Raw genomic sequence first — 21,562 nt, 5'->3', positions numbered from 1 at the left:
CAGTTAACTTAGAGGGGTATACATTATTTAGGAGGGACAGGAATAATAAAAGGGGTGGAGGAATCTGCATGTATATTAAACCTGACCTTAACCTACAATAAGGGAAGATATTTATGATACAAGTGACAATGTAGAGACCCTGTGGGTTGAAATAAAGAGTGGGGGGAAAAATCCTAAAAAAATATTACTAGGAACATGCTACAAGCCTCCCAACATCAGTGACCCGGAGGAAACTCAACTACTTATCCAAATAGGTAAGTCTGCTAATAACAGTGCTGTAATTATGGGAGATTTTATAAACTGGGCCAATGAAACTGAGTAATTCAGCTAAGGGGGATAGATTTTTAAATGTTCTCAGGGATAACTTCTTGTCACAATTAATAGAGGAGCCAACTAGGAGTAAAGCTATATTGGATTTAGTGCTATCAAACAATACAGATATAATCTCAAACATAGAAGTTAAAGAACATTTGGGTAACAGTGATCATAACATGGTCACATTTGAAATCTATTTTCAAATGCAGTGTTTAAAGGCTTAACTAAGACTTTTAATTTCAAGAAAGCAAAATTCAACGATTTAAGGAAATCATTAAATAATATAAATTGGGACAATGTATTTTCTAATAAAAATACAGAGAATAAATGGATAATATTTAAAAATGTGTTAAATAAATATACATATCAACACATACCATATGGTTATAAAAGTAAAAATAAAAAAACAAAGCCGTTATGGCTAAATAAAAATGTGTTAAGAGAAATTAGGAAAAAACGTAGGGCATTTAAATTATTAAAAGAAAATAGTACAGACTCAGCATATAATATTTATAAGGAATGTAACAAAGCATGCAAAAAAGCAATCAAATTAGCCAAAATTGAAAATGAAAAATTAATTGCTAAGGATTCTAAGTCTAACCCTAAAAGGTTCTTTAAGTACATAAATAGCAAAAAATCTAAGAAGGATAATATAGGTACATTAAAATGCGTGGAGGGTAGCATGATAAATAATGACAGGGAGAAGTAAGAGGTACTAAACCAGTTTTTTTCTTCAGTATACAGGGAGTGCAGAATTATTAGGCAAATGAGTATTTTGACCACATCATCCTCTTTATGCATGTTGTCTTACTCCAAGCTGTATAGGCTCGAAAGCCTACTACCAATTAAGCATATTAGGTGATGTGCATTTCTGTAATGAGAAGGGGTGTGGTCTAATGACATCAACACCCTATATCAGGTGTGCATAATTATTAGGCAACTTCCTTTCCTTTGGCAAAATGGGTCAAAAGAAGGACTTGACAGGCTCAGAAAAGTAAAAAATAGTGAGATATCTTGCAGAGGATGCAGCACTCTTAAAATTGCAAAGCTTCTGAAGCGGTGATCATCGAACAATCAAGCGTTTCATTCAAAATAGTCAACAGGGGTCGCAAGAAGCGTGTGGAAAAACCAAGGCGCAAAATAATGCCCATGAACTGAGAAAAGTCAAGCGTGCAGCTGCCAAGATGCCACTTGCCACCAGTTTGGCCATATTTCAGAGCTGCAACATCACTGGAGTGCCCCAAAAGCACAAGGTGTGCAATACTCAGAGACATGGCCAAGGTAAGAAAGGTGAAAGACGACCACCACTGAACAAGACACACAAGCTGAAATGTCAAGACTGGGCCAAGAAATATCTCAAGACTGATTTTTCTAAGGTTTTATGGACCTGATGAAATGAGGAGTGAGTCTTGATGGGCCAGATGGATGGGCCCGTGGCTGGATTGGTAAAGGGCAGAGAGCTCCAGTCCGCTCAGACGCCAGCAAGGTGGAGGTGGAGTACTGGTTTGGGCTGGTATCATCAAAGAATGAGCCTTGTGTGGGCCTTTTCGGATTGAGGATGGAGTCAAGCTCAACTCCAAGTCCTACTGCCAGTTTCTGGAAGACACCTTCTTCAAGCAGTGGTACAGGAAGAAGTCTGCATCCTTCAAGAAAAACATGATTTTCATGCAGGACAATAATCCATCACACGCGTCCAAGTACTCCACAGCGTGGCTGGCAAGAAAGGGTATAAAAGAAGAAAATCTAATGACATGGCCCTCCTTGTTCACCTGATCTGAACCCCATTGAGACCTGTCGTCCATCATCAAATGTGAGATTTACAAGGAGGGAAAACAGTACACCTCTCTGAACAGTGTCTGGGAGGCTGTGGTTGCTGCTGCACGCAATGTTGGATGGTGAACAGATCAAAACACTGACAGAATCCATGGATGGCAGGCTTTTGAGTGTCCTTGCAAAGAAAGGTGGCTATATTGGTCACTGATTTGTTTTTGTGTTGTTTTTGAATGTCAGAAATGTATATTTGTGAATGTTGAGATGTTATATTGGTTTCACTGGTAAAATAAATAATTGAAATGGGTATATATTTGTTTTTTGTTAAGTTGCCTAATAATTATGCACAGTAATAGTCACCTGCACACACAGATATCCCCCTAAAATAGCTATAACTAAAAACAAACTAAAAACTACTTCCAAAACTATTCAGCTTTGATATTAATGAGTTTTTTGGGTTCATTGAGAACATGGTTGTTGTTCAATAATAAAATTAATCCTCAAAAATACAACTTGCCTAATAATTCTGCACTCCCTGTACACAAGAGAGGAACCATTGAATCATACTTTGGAACAGAATAGAACATGCCAGTCCATACCACTAACTGGGTTTTGTTTAGAGGATATCAGGAAAAAACTGGAAAATATTAAGGTAAATTAAACTCCAGGCCCAGATGGAATACACCCAAGGGTGTTAAGGGAACTTAGCACTGTTATAGACAAACCTTTACTCTTAATTTTTCAAGACTCATTATCCTCAGGCATGGTACCCCAGGATTGGCGTAAAGCCGATGTGGTGCCACTCTTCAAAAAGGGAAGCAGGGATGATCCAGGAAGCTATAGACCAGTTAGTCTGACATCAATAGTGGGGAAGATATTTGAAGGGATTATAAGGGATTATATTGAGGAGCATATTCGTGTAAACAAGATTATGAGTTCTAATCAGCATGGCTTTAGGAGAAATAGATCATGTCAAACTAATCTAATTAGATTCTACGAGGAAGTAAGTAAAAATATAGATAAAGGGGAATCAGTGGATGTGATATACTTAGATTTTGCAAAGGCATTTGATACAGTGCCACATGAGAGATTAATGCACAAAATTAAGGGACTGGGAATAGCTGAAAATGTTAGCTCATGGATAAATAACTGGATAAAAGATAGGGAGCAACGAGTAGTAGTAAATGGATCATACTCAGATTGGACAAAGGTTATCAGTGGCGTCCCCCAGGGATCAGTACTGGGCCCTGTTCTTTTTAATATTTTTATAAATGACTTGGAGCAAGGATTAAATAGCAAGTGTTATAAAGCGCTAAGGTCTAAAAATTAATCCAGGCCTCTCCCTAACCACCTCTCTAAATGGCTATATAGAAAACAGAGTATCAAAATATAAAATGAGAGGGCGCTAAAAGCAAGAATAAATACCACACTTAATCTCTTAGTAATTTTTACTTGCTATATATATGTTTAATTATGTTTATTAAACTCAGAATTTTTTAGAGATTAAGTGTGGTATTTATTCTTGCTTTTAGCGCCCTCTCATTTTATATTTTGAAGGATTAAATAGCGACATCTCTATTTTTGCAGATGATACTAAGTTAAGTAAGGTCATAAGGTCAGAGCAGGACGAACTGTCTTTACAAAGGGATTTGCTAAAATTAGAACTATGGGCAAGTGAATGGAAAATGAGATTTAATACGGAAAAATGCAAGGTTATACATTTTGGAAGTAAAAATAAGCAGGCTAAGTATTTTTAAATGGGACAAGACTTAGCCAAACACAGGAGGAAAGGGATTTGGGAGTAGTAATAGATAACAAGCTAAAGATGGGTGCACAATGCAGGGCAGCGGCTTCAAAGGCTAATAAGATACTAGCATGTATTAAAAGAGGCATTGATTCAAGGGAGGAAAGCATAATTCTGTCATTATATAAAGCCCTGGTCACCTTGAGTTTGGAGTGCAGTTCTGGGGACCAATTGCTAAAAAAGATATTGCAGAACTAGAAAAAGTTCAGAGAAGGGCCACAAAGCTAATAAGGGGATTGGAGAAATTAACCTATGAGGAGAGGCTAGCCAAACTGGGTCTGTTTTCTTTAGAAAAAAGGCGCTTGAGAGGTGACATGATTACTTTATATAAATATATTCAAGGCCCATATACAGAGATGGCAGAAGCTCTGTTTATTCCAAGAAAATTGTTTCTGACAAGAGGTCATAATTTAAGGTTGGAGGAAAGGAGATTTAATCTCCTGCAACGGAAACGTTTTTTTTCACTGTGAGAGCAATAAAATTGTGGAACTCATTACCAAAGGAGGTAGTGAATGCCAATACCATAGATACATTTAAAAATAGTCTGGATAAGTTTCTGTATACAAACAAAATTCATGGATATGATTGCTAGTATTAAATGGGTCACATTTTAATGGGGTTATTTAAGCTTAACTGGATCTTTTTGTAAGTATTTTAGATTTGTATAGGTTGAACTCGATGGACTTCAGTCTTTTTTCAACCTTATCTACTATGTTATGTTATGTCCGCTCGCACTATGATAAATATACCGCTTAGTGTCTATAAAAGAATGGGAGCTGCCCTGTTGTAACTTAGGTTACCTTCTCTGCTGTGGCCAATAAGGGACAGTTATACATAGGTCAATAGAGTGTGCACTGTAGCCAATGGCTGTATGGAATATAAGTGTTCTGCACTTCCATTTCTAACAATTTCAGAATGGAACTACAGCAAAAGGGGACAAAATAAATAATGAAAGTATATTGCAACTTTTATATATATATATATATACAGTTTATCATTTTATATTACCAGCTCAAAGTATTTAATGTCCCTTTAAGGTAAAAATAATTATCTCTATTGTAGTTTCCAAAATAATGTTTTAATAAACATTTTTATTTTTTACAAAATATATTTGGAACTGATATGTTGCTTGTATAGTGTCTCTAACAATGTATTTATCCATGATCTATATAATTACCATTGTTTGTGATGAAATGGGCATTCTTTGTGAGAGGACGTATTTCCTCAGCTATATGTTGCTGAGTAATGACACAGGAGGAAAGCACTGTCTTGTTACACAAATTGTCAATGGAATTCCCATGAGCTGCCTCACCTTCTCTGTCACCTGCCTGTGTTATGAGTACAGCTGTTCTGCAAACACTATTCCAGGTCAATACTCCCTAGTACACCTGAGGAGGATATGTGTCAGCTACTACAGTGATCCTCCAGCCAACCCCGACAGGATATACTTGTGGAAGTAAGCTCAGCAAGACATGGATCAAACACATTCAGTCTGGAATTTATTGGGACCTAATAGTCAAAATGTAATTTTCAGAATTCAGACAGAGCATGTCATTTTCAGCACATTTTTATTTGATTTCTGTTATCAAATTGACTTGCTTCTCTAGGAATCCTTTTACTGAAAAGTATACTTAAAATAAATGTAAACTTTTATGAATTAGTGCCCGGTTTTTAAAAATACTATTAAACACAGGGGCACTTTCATTGCAGCGTATTTTTACAAATACTTACCTTTCTCTTCAGCAAAGCCGGATAAGCAATCCCCCCGCTGGGAGGTCTTCTGTACTTACATCACCAATGATGAAACCCGCTTCCTCCAATCATGGCTTCCCCCCCAGAGCATCCATCTTGTGAGGCCACGCCGTGATTGGAGGAAGATGGTTTTGTCATTGCTGTGCAAGTACAGCAGGAGAAGTAGGCGGGGGATCAGTGATCCGGCTTTGCACAAGAAAAAGGTATTTGTAAAAATACGCAGCAATGTAAACTTTTATGAATGAAAGTGCCCCTGCTTTTAATAGTATTTTTAAAAACCGGGCACTAAATCATGAAAGTTTACATTCACTTTAAAGGGATACTCAACCCAAATTGTTTTCTTTAAGGATTCAGATAGAACATGTAAATTTACGCAACTTTCTAATTTACTCCTATTATCAAATTTTCTTCATTCTCTTGCTATCTTTATTTAAAAATCAGGAATGTAAAGCTTAGGATCCAGACCATTTTTGGTTCAGAACCTGGGTTACACTTGCTTATTGTTGGCTAAATGTAGCCACCAATAAGCAAGTGCTATCCAGGGTGCTGAACCTAAAATGGGCCGGCTCCTAAGCTTTACATTCCTGCTTTTTAAATAAAGATAGCAAGAGAAAAAAAGAACAAATGATAATACAGGTAAATCAGAAAGTTGCTTAAAATTGCTGCTCTATCTAAATCATTAAAGAAAATGTTGTGTTTAGTGTCCCTTTAAGTAGGCTCAGAAGTCTGCACGTCTCCAGAGTGCTATATGGTAGCAATTTTTACAACAATGTATAACATCATTAAAAACATTGTTACAAACACTCCTACAATATAGTGCTCTGAACATGTGCACAGTCCTGAGCCTACCGAGGGATGCTCTTCCGTAAAGGATACCAAGAGAACTAAGTATAAATTTTTTTTCATAAAAGTGAAATGTAAATTTGTTTGAAATTCTATGTTCTACATAAATCATAAAAGTTTATTTTTTTAGTTTGAGACTCTAAATTATGATCGTTTCTTGCTATAATCTGCATAAAACTTCCAACAAAACTATAAACAAATCAATAAAATATATTTTAATAAAGATATTCTGTTGCCACGATTAAAACACCAAGCACTGGTTACATTTGAGTGTAATTTATAGAAAGAAGTGCAAATATAGACCCATTAGATTACACTGTTAACTAATGCAACAGTAAAACCATCCAGTTGTATTTTTTCTATGTATCACATTATTTTCTAGATCTTGGCTCCATCAGTTTTAGCTTTATATTCTAACCAATGACAACTAACTTGTAACAGCTGCATATTCAACTAAAAAACAAAACAAGGTTCATAAGAATGGATACAAATGTGTGTTGCAAATGAGGCAGTGCAGTTTGAAGAAGTGACGGAACACCAGATAAAATGCCCAGGAGTTTTATCAGATAACTCTGGTACACAACAAATCACAAACAAGTGCAGCTGTATATAATATGTAAAGTCTTCACACTTAAAGGGCCACTAAACCCAAAATCTTTCTTTTCTGATTCAGATAGAGAATACAAATTTAAACAACATTACAATTTACTTCTATTATTTATTTTGCTTCATTTTTTTTAGATATCCTTAGTTGAAGAAAAAGCAATGCACATGGTAAGCCAATCACACGAGGCTTCTATGTGCAGCAACCAATCAGCAGCTACTGAGCATATCTAGATATGCTTTTCAGCAAAGAATATCAAGAGAATAAAACAAATTAGATAATATAAGTAAATTAGAAAGATGTTTAAAATTGCATTCTCTTTCTAAGTCATGAAAGAAAAAATGTGGGTTTCATGTCCCTTTAAATTACAGCAAAAAGCGGTAAAATAAATAACAAAGTCATTTTACTAAATATAATCAAGCATTTTATATTACAATCTCACAATGTTTACTGTCCCTGATAAAGGTATTGTCTATTGCACCTGTAATCTAGAAATGTGTGTGGGGATTGCCATCTAGTGGTTGTAAGTACAAATTAAAACTGGGTCTGAAATCCGGTCTATAACTGCAGAAATAACTTTAACTAGACCAGGTGTTTTATTTACTGTAAACAATATGTTGTTTAAACTTTTTAATTCTTTCTTCTGATTTAAAAATGAGAATACAAAGACAAGGAGTATTGATCAGGTGATAGAAGGTGACAAACACTAACTATAGAGTAAGGGATTATAGAGATCAGTTTCTTCCCGAGGACCTATGTATAATGAGCACACAACCCGGTTGATATTACTGACCAACCAGCTAAAATTTCAGATAATATTAAGCTAAAATTAACAAATATTAAAGTTTTTCAATTTTTGTTGCACAAATGAACATTAAATCAATTTATGCTAAATTATGCAATTCATGTGTGCTTTGGATAGTTTAACTAACATTTATAAATAACAGAAAATGTAACAATATTGCAAGTATTAAACTGCCCTCGTCCGGTTTCTTCATAATGCCACCCAGGCTGGCACAATTTTCTCTGGAGAACAGTGGAGATTTTTAACTTTATGTCCCATACAGAGATTGTGTTTCACCAAACTGACCACCCAATGCTGGAACCTTCAGTGAAAATCCTCGAAATACATTATCAGATATCATATACAGTAAAAATGCCTAATCATATCATCAACATATGTACACATGTCCCATAAATAACAAGTGAGACATCTGAGATTACATCAAGTTGGAAAGACAACCACACCTTTATCAGGTCTTGCAAATGGGTTTTGCATAGCTCAGCATGCTAAGGCACTGTGGCTGAGTTCTGTGGCAACCCAAGGGTTGCAGGTTCGATCCCCGGTGAGGTACACTCAGCCTTTCATCCTTCCGAGGTTGATAAAATGAGCAGCGCCTTGAGACCCTTACGGGTTATTAGCCGCACTTTACAAGTACCCAATACATACATAGCAAACCAGGACCGCCCTCCATGTTCATTGATATTGGCTTGAAATGTATCAGAGTCCTCTAGTGTTAGTTTTATTTATATTTGTTTAGTTAATCATGTTTTGATAATTGCTAAAATGATACTGGGGATTTCAGAGCAGAACCACAAAGCATGGTTTATAACTTATATACGTAACCAGTATGGAAGACACCTTGATGCTGGTATCAGTGCACATTTGAGAATAATGACCATACACCTAAAACTGGCTGAATGGAAGACATGTTTCAGTTAAAGGGACGTGAAAGTAAAACTTTCATAATTCAGACTGAGCATGCACTTTTAAGTGACTTTTAAATCTACTTCTATAATCAAATTGACTTTATTTTCTTTGTATCCTTTGCTGTAAATCACAACTAGGTAGTCTCAGGAGCAGCAATGCACTATTGGGAGCTAGCTTCTGATTAGAGGCTGCACATAAATGCATCGTGTCATTGGTTGCCAGATATGTTCAAGGGCGCAGTAGTGCATTGCTGTTCTGGATGTGTCTTACCCATCTGCAGGCGATAAACACAACATGCAAACAATAATAGACTAAGAACATTTTCTAACATTAAAACATTTTCTTTTTTCATTTTTATGTCCCTTTAATTCCAACGCACCCTTAAAAGCTTGTAAGCTCATATTTTATTTTATTTCTTCAACAACAGCACAGTTCAAGTTGCAACGACTACCAAGGGCTCAATTTATCTAGCTAGGGCGGACAGGGGCGTACATATGCCCCCCCCCCTGTCCTCCCCAGCACGCCTCAGCATTGCTATTTTGCACTCTTGTACAACACCTTGTGAGAACCTGCATTCGGAGCTGGGGCGAACGGCTTGATAAATTGAGCCCCAAGTGTCACTAGCAAGAAGAATTGGAGCACCATTTCATAGAATAAATATTAGAAATAAAAGCAGATGTGTCTAGCTAAATGGCATGTACTGTTCTACATACAACTAATTAGTACACCTAAAAAGAGAAAAAGCAAATCTAAAATCTCGATAAAAATTGGGTGAGATTTGGCACCTGTGATTTAGAAATCCTGTCACGGAGAGATCAAGAGATTTGGTCCTATAGGAGTAAGGAGTATTGTATAAGACCACGACGTAAGAGGGACCATCTCTTCTTCATCAGCTAAAGGGCAAAAATCTTCATTCATTCATAAATCAAGTTAAGAATTACTTTAAAAAAAAAAAAAGGTTTCTTTTTACATTTGGGTGTTATAAAATTAAGATAATGAGCATGTAATATGTTTGAAATGTAAGATTTCACTCCTCTTAAGGGACAGTCAAGTATAAATTAAACTTTCATTATTCAGATAGGACTTTTAATTTTAATCGACTTTCCAATTTACTTTTACCATCAAATTTGCTTTTTTCTCTTGGTATTCTTAGTTTAAACTAAACATAGGTAGGCTCATATGCTAATTTCTAAGCCTTTGAGGGCTGCCTCTTATCACATGCTTTTAAAATCTCTTTTCAACACAAAGAGACAGAAAGTACACGTGGGCTATATAGATAACACTGTGTTCAGGCACATAAAGTTATTTAAGATCTAGCACAATACAATGCTAAATTTAAGACAATAGATAATAAACAGTCACAGTCATGTGATCAGGGGGCTGGAAGAAGGTTCCTAGATACAAGGCAATCACAAAGGTAAAAAGTACATTAATATAACTGTGCTGGTTATGCAAAACTGGGGAATGAGTAATAAAGGGATTATCTATCTTTTAAAACAATAACAATTCTATGGTTGACTGTCCCTTTAAAGCAATAGTTGCACTTTTATTTGTAACAAGGAAGAATTGTTATGTATCAAGATTTACAGCCAAAACGTCTTCATGAGAGGACTTGTAAAGATACTACCAATGATGCAAGCATAAAGAACTGAGGAGGAGATTGCCTCACAAGTCTGCAGAATATAGGATCCGTTTGGGTTTTAAAAGTAACCGCGTGAAGCACAAAGGATGACGTTGCACACCGGGCGTTCTATGGCTGAGCGCATCTAACCTTGTCCAGATGAATATGTTCTAAAAGACCAGTAATCAGCTCAGGTGAGCGTTTGTTGCAGAGCTGTATGTTCAAACAGCGTGGAAACCGCAGTCAGCAGCATAACGGATGAGTCATTGGGGAGCAGTGGACGAATAAGGCAGCTCCGGTGGAGGTAATATGTGCACTTATAGTGACTTGCCCTAGGATTGATCTTATGTGGATAACCTTTTAAGAACTATTGGAAATTAATTGGCAAAGTGACTTATTTGAAAGAAGGAGCCTATAGACCTTAAGTGCGGTGGATACCGCGATCAGCAGGCATAAAAATCACTAAGTCAGCTTTTCTTAAAATCGCCTATGACAACTCAACTAACATGAGGTGCACCTCTTTTTGATTATATGTGGGACTACCTTTGATGAAAACGGATGCCTATAAAATTAAGATAATGAGCATCTAATATGTTTTGAAATTTAAGATTTCACTTCTCTTAAAGCAATAGTTACGCTTTTATTTGTAACAAGGCAGAATTGTTATGTATCAAGATCTACACGCTTTTTAAGGGCATTATTCTTGCAAGAAGCAAGTTGGATTACACTATAATGTTTTTATGGTTTAGAGGGTAAACATTTAATATGTGAAAATCACTATTTTGTATATTGCACTGTGATGAGTTTGTAGCAACCTCGGTCAGGAGGATAATTTGCAACAGGTGGATGGCTAAGAGTAACAGAATGGAAATAGAAAGCCCTATCTTTTCAAATATAAAGAGTGCTGAGTTCCCTTACTTTGGATATAAAGAAGATTATCTTTTCAATCTGTATCTCTCTTTTTTGTTTAATTTCATATACTGTGTGTGTATATATATAATATATATATATATATATATATATATATATATATATATATACAGTATATTTACATATATATATACACACACCACTTATATAATATTAAAAGGTAATACTATAAAAAAGACATTTTTTATAATCATTCACTGCAAATTTATTACTTGTTCAGGGGGATATATATTATATATATATATTTATATATTATATATATATATATATATATATATATATATATATATATACACACACACACACATACACACATATATATATATATATATATATATACACACACATATATATACATATACATACATACATACATACATACACACACCTACAGAGCTGGAAATCTTTACTAGTCTACATTCATATCAGTTTTAAAAAAATCAATATTATCCAGGAACTAGAATTGATATTGTATATATTATATATAGTGCACTGTTGTTATACACCTACGATACCAAGGATAAAAACTGAAATCTCTCACTAAAGTATGGTCTATTTAGAACTGATTAGAATGTACAATTTCATAAATCACATATAGCTAAGATGCTGCAACGTTAATCATTTTATACCTTTTTTTCTTACTTATCCTCATATCTACAATCCATTTAAAGCTGGGAATGTCACTTTAAGTATTACAAAATTTGGAGGTTGTAATAAAGCAAACAAAAAAATAATAAAAACAGCTAATTGGAAAAAAAATGAATTATACTCCTGTTAGACTGATGTAATGCTAATCAATGTTCCTGGGCGGTCTTTGGACTACTATGAAAATAGAATGACCTTATCTATTGAGCTGATAAGAGACCTATAAAAGGCAGGGGATTGGCTTTGTATTTACTACGGCCCTAAGGCAATTAGGTTAAAAAAAGCACTGCTTGTCTGTCTCTAGAAGTTTAGATTTGCTGAGTGTTTGAGAGCTCTCAACTGTGGGAAAATGTGGAGGAGGCTGAAGCAGACTGTGTTTTCTTTCATCCCTTTTAACCCTATACTTTGTCCTGGTGGCTCACACTATGCACTTTTTGATGCAAGACCACACGTGCAAGACTGGGGAGAGTCGATTAGGTTGCGGCACCTGTATACAGCGAGGAAACAGGGACAAGAAAGCTTCTTCCTCAGGATACACAACGATGGCAGAGTAGATGGAGATCGTCAGCAAAGTTCTCAAAGTAAGTGCAAGAAATACTGTACTTTTATAATGAGCAATAGTTTGTGCTACTTCCTTATAGAGCATCATTTACAAACACAGAACACCAGCTATTGTACATTAACACTTCTGTATGTGTCTGTTTATCCAGGTTTACTTGAAATCAGAGCAGTTGCAGTTGGAATTGTTGCCTTTAAAGGTTACCATAGCTCCCTGTATCTGTGTATGGATGCTGATGGCAAACTTTATGGAATGGTAAGTGTCCTCAGCCATAAGATCAATGGTTTATAGCAACATCATGTAATATATCTTCAACTCACTTTCCTTTTGCTGTTGATTTGACTATGTGCACATTTTTTTTGTTGCATAAAAAGAGTAAAGTAAAAGCTGTTTTAAATTTGATGTGAAACGTGTGTGCAGCTTAGTCAAAGGGCTCTACTGTTCATTGGCTGATAGGGTAAATTCATAAAAAAATAAATTGGTTCTATTTAGCACAGCTATTTAAAATAAAAAAGGCACTGCAATACATTTCAAAACATTCTCTTTTAAATGGTACAGAGAACATTTCTGAGTATCATGTCCCTTCACTGATATATTAATCTGAAAAGAATAACGCACAAATTTAATTATGCACACTATTATTAATATACAATTGGATGTAAGCATTTACTTAATATCATACATCATATCATCATATATACCTATAAAATAATGCTACATGCAATTAAATAAAACACATTTTCTATAAAATAAATGAAATATTAATGTCATGCATCTGATTGAAGAACGCTAGCATCGCAAGAGTAAAAAAGTGCATGTTGTCATAAGGGAAGACATGTGCAACATGACAGGTGAATGCAAAGTAGCAGGGGTGTGACAGTGAGTAATGTGACAGTGAGTAACAGGGGTGAGTATGAAGCAATGTGACAGTGAGTAGCAGGGCTGAGTAGGAAGCAATGTGACAGTGAGTAGCAGGGCTGAGTAGGAAGTAATGTGACAGTGAGTAGCAGGGGTAGAAATTAAGCAATTTGACAGTGAGTAAAAGGGGTGAGTAAGAAGCAATGTGAAAGTCAGTAGCAGGGATGAGTAGGAAGCAATGTGGCAGTGAGTAACAGGGCTGAGTATGAAGCAATGTGACCGCAAGTAGCAGGGGTAAGTATGAAGCAATGTGACAGTGAGTAACAGGGGTGAGTATGAAGAAATGTGACAGTAAGTAACAGGGGCGAGTATGAAGCAATGTGACAGTGAGTAGCAGGGGTGAGTATGAAGCAATGTGACAGCGAGTAGCAGGGGTGAGTATGAAGCAATGTGACAGTGAGTAGCAGGGGTGACTAGAAGGCAATGTGATAGTGAGTAGCAGGGGTGAGTATGAAGCAATATGACATTGAGTAGCATGAGGGAGTAGGAAGCAATGTGGCACTGGATAGTAGGGGCAAGTAGGAAGTAATGTGCCAGTGAGTAGCAGCAGTGAGTATGACAATGAGTAGCAAGGGTGAGTATGAAGCTATGTGACAGAGAGTTGCAGGGGTGAGTATAAAGCAATGTGACAATGAGTAGCAGGTGTGAGTAGGAAGCAATGTGACAGTGAGTAGCAGGGGTAAGTAGGAAGCAATGTGACAGTGAGTAGTAAGGCTGAGTATGAAGTAATGTGACAATGAGTAGCAGTGATGAGTAGGAAGCAATGTGACAGTGAGTAGTAGGGGTGAGTATGAAGCAATGTGACAGTGAGTAGTAGGGGTGAGTATGAAGCAATGTGACAGTGAGTAGTAGGGGTGAGTATGAAGCAATGTGACAGTGAGTAGTAAGGGTGAGTATGAAGCAATGTGACAGTGAGTAGTAAGGGTGAGTATGATGCAATGTGACAGTGAGTAGTAGGGGTGAGTATGATGCAATGTGACAGTGAGTAGTAGGGGTGAGTATGATGCAATGTGACAGTGAGTAACAGGGGTGAGTATGAAGCAATGTGACAGTGAGTAACAGGGGTGACTAGAAGGCAATGTGACAGTGAGTAGCAGGGGTGAGTATGAAGCAATATGACAGTGAGTAGCATGAGGGAGTAGGAAGCAATGTGGCACTGGATAGTAGGGGCAAGTAGGAAGTAATGAGTCAGTGAGTAGCAGCGATGAGTATGACAATGAGTAGCAAGGGTGAGTATAAAGTATGAAGCTATGTGACAGTGAGTAGCAGGGGTGAGTATAAAGCAATGTGACAGAGAGTTGCAGGGGTGAGTATAAAGCAATGTGACAATGAGTAGCAGGGGTGAGTAGGAAGCAATGTGACAGTGAGTAGCAGGGGTAAGTAGGAAGCAATGTGACAGTGAGTAGTAAGGCTGAGTATGAAGTAATGTGACAATGAGTAGCAGTGATGAGTAGGAAGCAACGTGACATTGAGTAGTAGGGGTGAGTATGAAGCAATGTGACAGTGAGTAGTAGGGGTGAGTATGAAGCAATGTGACAGTGAGTAGTAGGGGTGAGTATGAAGCAATGTGACAGTGAGCAGTAGGGGTGAGTATGAAGCAATGTGGCAGTGAGTAGTAGGGGTGAGTATGATGCAATGTGACAGTGAGTAGTAGGGGTGAGTATGATGCAATGTGACAGTGAGTAGTAGGGGTGAGTATGATACAATGTGACAGTGATTAGCAGGGGTGAGTATGATGAAATGTGACAGTGAGTAACAGGGGTGAGTATGAAGTAATTTGACAGTGAGTAGTAGACAGTGAGTAGGAAGCAATGTGACAGTGAGTAGCAGCGGTGCATATTAAGCAATGTGGTATTGGGGAATAGGGGCAAGCAGGAAGTAATGTGCCAGTGAGTAGTAGTAGTGAGTATGAGGCAATGTGACAGTGAGTAGGAATAACGAGGTCAGGACACCACAGTAACAATGTATTCAAAGAAGATAACTTGACAATGTGAGTAAAGTTGCACCAGTGAGTGAGGAATGTGTAAGCTGAATCACTAACAGTAGGGGCATAGTAATCAAGACTAAACATGAGGCTACATGAGCAGATTGTGAAATGGGCAGCAGACAGAGCAGGGGTACTGTAAGGATCAAGCATTCACGGAGGGCACAAGGACCGTGACATGGAATTTGCCAAGGCCCTTCATAGAACTTACAATTTTATCTTTTACACATTTAAAAACACTTTTCATTTTCTCACATGCAGTATTCGTAATGGGATAAGCGTCAAGACTAAAGGGGCAAAAAAGTGCAGTAAAACAAGGCTCTAACTTGTGACAACATTTTAATATTAAACAAATCTTTGGTGCCAAAAAAAATAAAATATTTAAAAATGATATTTGAACCAAAGACCTTTTTCCACTAGTGCCAGTAATTTTGTGCATCCTGTATATTTTATTTCTTTTGAAGTTGGTATTAAAGGCTTAGAGCTACCTGCACATATCAACCAATCACTGCGTAACAGGTAGGAGTGTAAGGGTTCTGCATTCCACTGAATGCACTCTAGTCTCTCTGGGATTACTGGAAAAACTACAAATGTTTCATTATTTAAATAACAGAAAAATCAGGCAAATTGTTTTCAAATACATAATTAAATATTTTATGTGGAAATACATTTTCATTTTAGTGTCCCTTTAAGGTCAATAATCTGCCACATCAGAATGGCACTCTGGCATTTTACATATCACATATCAGTTAGACGTTCGCTACACTCATTTACCACTTGACCTCTTTATTTTACCTTTTGCACAATCTTTCTTACAACTTGCAGTTTATTTTTGGCTCAGTAACAATGGGTGAATGAACTCAGGGTCAAATAAAACACATGTGAAACAGGTCTATGCAACAGATAGGAAAATACATTAAATTCTAAACATTTAGTAATATTAGTAATAATAAATAAAAAGTGCAAACTGATAAATATGATTAATATTTAGACAGATTCCACACAGTGGTGGGAAAAAAAATATTCAGCAAAAATCACACAGAAAAAAAATAAAACAATTTAATACAACATATTCTAAGTCAAATTTGTTAAAATAAAACTAAAATAATTTATAGAAATGAAATCAAAGATGAGCTGTCACAATTATATATACATTTGTTTCTAGCAAGGAAATGGGGTTTGATTGTAGAAAAGAATGCAGATTGAAATAAAGTAGCATTAAGTCACTTTCATATAATGTGGTTTATTACAAATAGGACAATATAAGAGCAGTTTTGTATCATTTTTATAAGAGTGCAGTTTGTATTGGCATGACAGGTGCATTGTGTGTACTACTCAAAAATATAGAATACATCCGTTTTTATATAGATCACCTAATATGTCTATATATTTGCAGCACAGGATATCTAAACACAAACTATTCAGAATGAATCATTTACATACTCTAATTCTCTAAACACACAGTTAAAGTAGCACTCAGGAGCTGGTGAGCACTGATGATGACCCAGCTGTAAGACTACCGCTGCTGATTGGGTGGCCAGTAACAGGGCACTGCTGGTCCCAAGTGGTAATTTAACTATGTGTTTACCCCTTTGTTAAGGTTAAACACATAGAGCTGGGGCATTGCTGCTGTTGAAATTACATTCTCTAACAAATTAGAGTATATCATTTTTTCATTATTATGGTCCTTTAAATATGAGTGATCTTAGTTCAGCATTCTTTGTCAGTCAGTTAGCAGCCAAAAATGAGACATGGAACATTAAAGGGACACTCAGGTCAAATTAAATTTTCATTATTCAGATACAGCATGTAATTTTAAACAACTTTCCAATTTACTTCCATTAAAAAAAATGTGCACAATCTTTTATATTTACACTTTTTGGGTCACCAGCTCCTACTGAGCATGTGCAAGAATTCACAGACTATACGTATATGCATTTGTGATTGGCTAATTGCTATCACATGGTACAGGGGAAGTGGAAATATACATAACTTTGAAATTTGTTATAAATAAATCTACTACTCATTTGAAGTTCAGACTAAGTGCTATTGCATTGTCTTGTTATCTCGCATTTGTTGATTATGCAAATCTAATGTGTTGACTGGTCCTTTAAAGCACTAGTTTCAGTCACACTTGAATAACTGTATTTTGTTTGTTTGTTTACTTTTACAAAATAATGATGGTAGACTACCTTTATTTCAATCCATTCCATCCTCCAATTAAAAAAAGAAATCATCTATACAGCCACTCACCGTCCAGGCTGATGTGTATTACTGAAAACCCAGGCAGTTGCTTGTATTATCATTAAACATGGGAAGTGAGGGGTTAAACATGAAAAAGGGGAAATAAATGCAAGCCAATGGCTTTTGTATTCATCATAGCAAACTGGAGCTCACTTTCAGTCATACTATAGGCTGGATAAGGCAGCCTATGAGTGGATGAACTGATCTGTTGTGTTTTGTTTTGTTTTAATTAAAAAGCTTGACCCAGCTCTATTTAGCACTAAGCATGAACTTTTGAAAAAGAAAATAGATAGATATTTTATACATCTAGGGATAGAAGTGATGCATTAAAGGGACAGTGAACCCAAATTTTTTTCTTTCGTGATTCAGATAGAGCATGCAATTTTAAGCAACTTTCTAATTTACACCTTTTATCAAATTTTCTTCATTCTCTTGGTATCTTTTTTTGAAACGCAAGAATGTAAGTTTAGATGCCGGCCCATTTTTGGTGAACAACCTGGGTTGTTCTTGCTGATTGGTGGATAAATTCACCCACCAATATAAAAGTGCTGTCCAGAGTACTGAACCAAAAAAAAAAAAAAAAAAAAAAGCTTAGATGCCTTCTTTTTCAAATAAAGATAGCAAGAGAATAATGAAACATTGATAAAAAGAGTAAATTAGAAAGTTGCTTAAATTTGCATGCTCTATCTGAATCACGAAAGAAAACATTTGGCTTCAGTGTTTCCCTTTAATGTTAACACATCATTTCCACAACCCTTTAAATAAGCACATTAGTATAATTATTTAAGGAAATGATGTTCAACTGGTCTAAATTGTAACAGCTAACTGTGTAACCAGTGTCCTATTTAGGTTTTGTGCTGCCCTAGGCATTCAAAACTCTTCCCCCCATGTCTGTTCTAAACACTTTTTTTGGCCTAAAACTATCTTCTTTTGAGATCAAAAAGGTTAATTCCTATCTCTTATCTTCACAGGACAAATATTCCCCAGAAGACTGTTCATTTAAAGAGGAACTGCTTCCGGATGGATACAACATGTATAAATCACACAAACATGGGATAGCAGTGTCCCTAATTAAGGACAAGCAAAGGCAGCAAAACAGAGGAAAGGGATTCCTGCCGCTCTCCCACTTCCTCCCCGTGAGGAACTGGTTTCCCTTGGACGACATAAGTTCACCTGATGAGAAAGACTATGAATATCCTCATCAATTTAAAGAAAAAATAGCTCCTTTTATTGACACTATGGATGTTTTTGGACTTGAAGATCTCGCAAGTTATAATAAGTAAAAATGTATATATATTTAGACTATTTGAGACTATTAAATACTACAGGCACTGCTATGTGGAAGAGTCAAAATCCACAGTCAACTTGATGGCTCTATTGATTGGAAGACCCCAATGAACTGGTGTGTGCCAAAAGCGTTCAACCTTGTAAACATCTATGGCTACCGGCAAACATTTGCTTTTGGTGTCAGTCTGCTTTTCATGCTAGACGTTAACTACTAAGCGATATCAAGGTAACTGCACATGCAAGAACCATCGCTGGACTAATTCATTATGGATTAAATCAGGGCTGATCTTCTCATTAGGCAATATAGCATACTAACAAGAGGTAAATCACATCTTTCTAAGTCAGCACAAGATAAAACTATACATTGCACTCCCTATCAGCTTAAAATCCTTGTTCCGCACTATTACTCGCCTCGTTCATCTATGCAGAAACTGTACTAGGAGATGTATAGGCTGTTCTGTGACATTACTAGGAAAAGCTGTTTATAAAATGATATTTTCAGTCTGGGGGAGCTAGTAAAGTAAATCCTTGTGGATTATTTATTAGCCATCAGGTGTAGAACAAAAATGGTAAATTCACTTCATTTTGCTTCCCCCTATGCTAAAGCCGGCAGTTTATTTCAAGACACAAATTGGAATCTCGTGGAAAACAAAACCTGCTTCTTAATCTGTAATACTGGAGTCTAAAGTTTCACAAAATGTGCCATACAAAGTCTGAGAACAAAATGTGTCCCTTTTCATGTTAGAGGGGCGTGCAAAGTGACCATCAAAGTTATTATACTACACTTCAGGTAATTAGATAGTGTGCAGGCTGGGACACAGGTCAATGGGCACAATTGTGTGAGACCTTTACGACTAAGGAAGCACAAAGAGACCAGCTCCTATGTTAAACTTTCAGTTTTGACCATTAAAATGGATTTACCCAGAACACACCATTCCCTCTAGAAAACTGGCATGTTTTGTAACTGAGTAGATGTCAGAACCATAACAGAACCACTACTTGTACAAACAATTATACAAGTAAAAGATGCAGTTAAATGATAATCAAATGGATTAAAGGTTTTATTTGTAAGTTTAAATAGAATTGTTACTATTGTTAAAGGGACATTAAACTCACATTTTTTTTTCTTTCATGATTTAGAAAGAGCATGCCATTTTAAACAACCTTCTAATTTACTTCTATTATCTAATTTGCTAAGTTATCTTGATATCCTTTGCTGAAAAGCATATCTAGATATGCTCAGTAGCTGCTGATTGGTGACTGCACATAGATGTCTCGTGTGATTGGTTCACTCATGTGCATTACTATTTCTTCAACAAAGGATATCTAAAGAATAAAGCAAATTAGATCATAGAAGTAAATTGGAATGTTGTTTAAAATTGTATTCTCTATCTGAATTATGAATGAATTTTTTGGGTTTTCATGTCCCTTTAAATTAAGTGTTCTCTAGAGTAAGCACTTGGTTTTAAATGCACTATTTATATATATAATTTATTTTATAAAAATATCTGCTTATTTTGTTACTGTATTTATATAAACAAATTTATTTAAATATATATATATATCTTTATCTTTTGCTCATAGTGTTTTTTTATATTTTCCACATAAATGTAATAATCAGAAGTTGCTTTAGTGTTATATATCTTTGTACCATTTTGTAAATAAACTTCCATAAAGAATGAATTTGCCTACTTCTAAGTTCTTAGATATGGTCTCTCATTTGAAAAAGACTGCGCTTCCCTTCCTTACAAAAGTGCCTAAATGGACATAGACACATTGTCATTGCAATATAAAAAGGTTAATTATGCATAATAAAAAAAAACACTTTGCAATATATTTTTATTATTTATTTATATTATATTATTATTATATTACCACATTTTCCTGTAATTTTCAATCCTGAAAAAATGGCAGACTTCACATGCCTAACTTTGCTACATATCTGTCCATAACTAGACTCAGAAGAGGAGATAAAGTACTACAAAACAGTACAATCTTTGTTAACATAATGACAATGGTTTTGTTAACAGCAGTAAGAAGTTTGGGTCAAATAAGACAATTAGTGGGAGTAGATTGATGCTTGAAAATAATTGCAGAAAACAAGGTGTAAATCTATTTATTTTTTCAAACATGGCTAGTATGTTAATTTATTGCAACACTACAGAAAACTCTTTTAATTACAAGGTGTTAGATGTCCTTTCAAGAGCCACTGTTCTAAATACAGTGGTCAATGAGCCAAGACTATATATTAGACATGTGCATTTGGCAGTTTCGTTTAACGCTGAATGCAGAAGGCAGACGCTTGCGGCATTTAGCTCTTTTTTAGAGACGGATTTCTTGTTATGAAAGTGCAACACAAAGATCTGGATTTACATTTTACACCACTGTGAGTGCTACTACAACGGGAATAGTTTTATTACCACAATAATAATAATTTCATTTAGGTATTCGGTCATTTCTAATTGAAAGCGTTGGCGACGAACTACAACTATCCACCTGTAAAGGGAAAGGGCTAAAGATAATTTATAGACGCTAGGTATGAGCATTCAGATATCTGATGATCTAAATGCAGAAG

At 35.9% G+C, this 21,562-nt stretch overlaps 1 protein-coding gene across 1 annotated transcript; it reads left to right on the top strand.

Annotated features, from left to right (window-relative positions):
* Window positions 1-12,344: 12,344 nt before the first annotated feature.
* On the top strand, window positions 12,345-18,983 carry FGF19 (fibroblast growth factor 19). The gene is made up of 3 exons (XM_053689333.1): window positions 12,345-12,576; window positions 12,706-12,809; window positions 18,672-18,983. Exons 1-3 carry the CDS (start codon window positions 12,345-12,347, stop codon window positions 18,981-18,983), a joined length of 648 nt encoding a protein of 215 aa, XP_053545308.1.
* Window positions 18,984-21,562: the final 2,579 nt, after the last annotated feature.

Source organism: Bombina bombina, chromosome 7, assembly GCF_027579735.1.
Source record: "Bombina bombina isolate aBomBom1 chromosome 7, aBomBom1.pri, whole genome shotgun sequence".
NCBI classification, from domain to species: domain Eukaryota; kingdom Metazoa; phylum Chordata; class Amphibia; order Anura; family Bombinatoridae; genus Bombina; species Bombina bombina.
The sequence above is the reverse complement of the archived record's forward strand: the minus strand, read 5'-3'. Positions and strand labels throughout refer to the sequence as shown.

What these genes read in the sequence shown, in the direction of transcription:
- FGF19 (XM_053689333.1), top strand. Translation starts at nt 12,345, where the DNA reads ATGTGGAGGAGGCTGAAGCAGACTGTGTTTTCTTTCATCCCTTTTAAC. An exon ending in TCGTCAGCAAAGTTCTCAAA is followed by an intron (nt 12,577 to 12,705) that starts GTAAGTGCAAGA and finishes CTGTTTATCCAG; the next exon opens with GTTTACTTGAAATCAGAGCA. An exon ending in ATGGCAAACTTTATGGAATG is followed by an intron (nt 12,810 to 18,671) that starts GTAAGTGTCCTC and finishes TTATCTTCACAG; the next exon opens with GACAAATATTCCCCAGAAGA.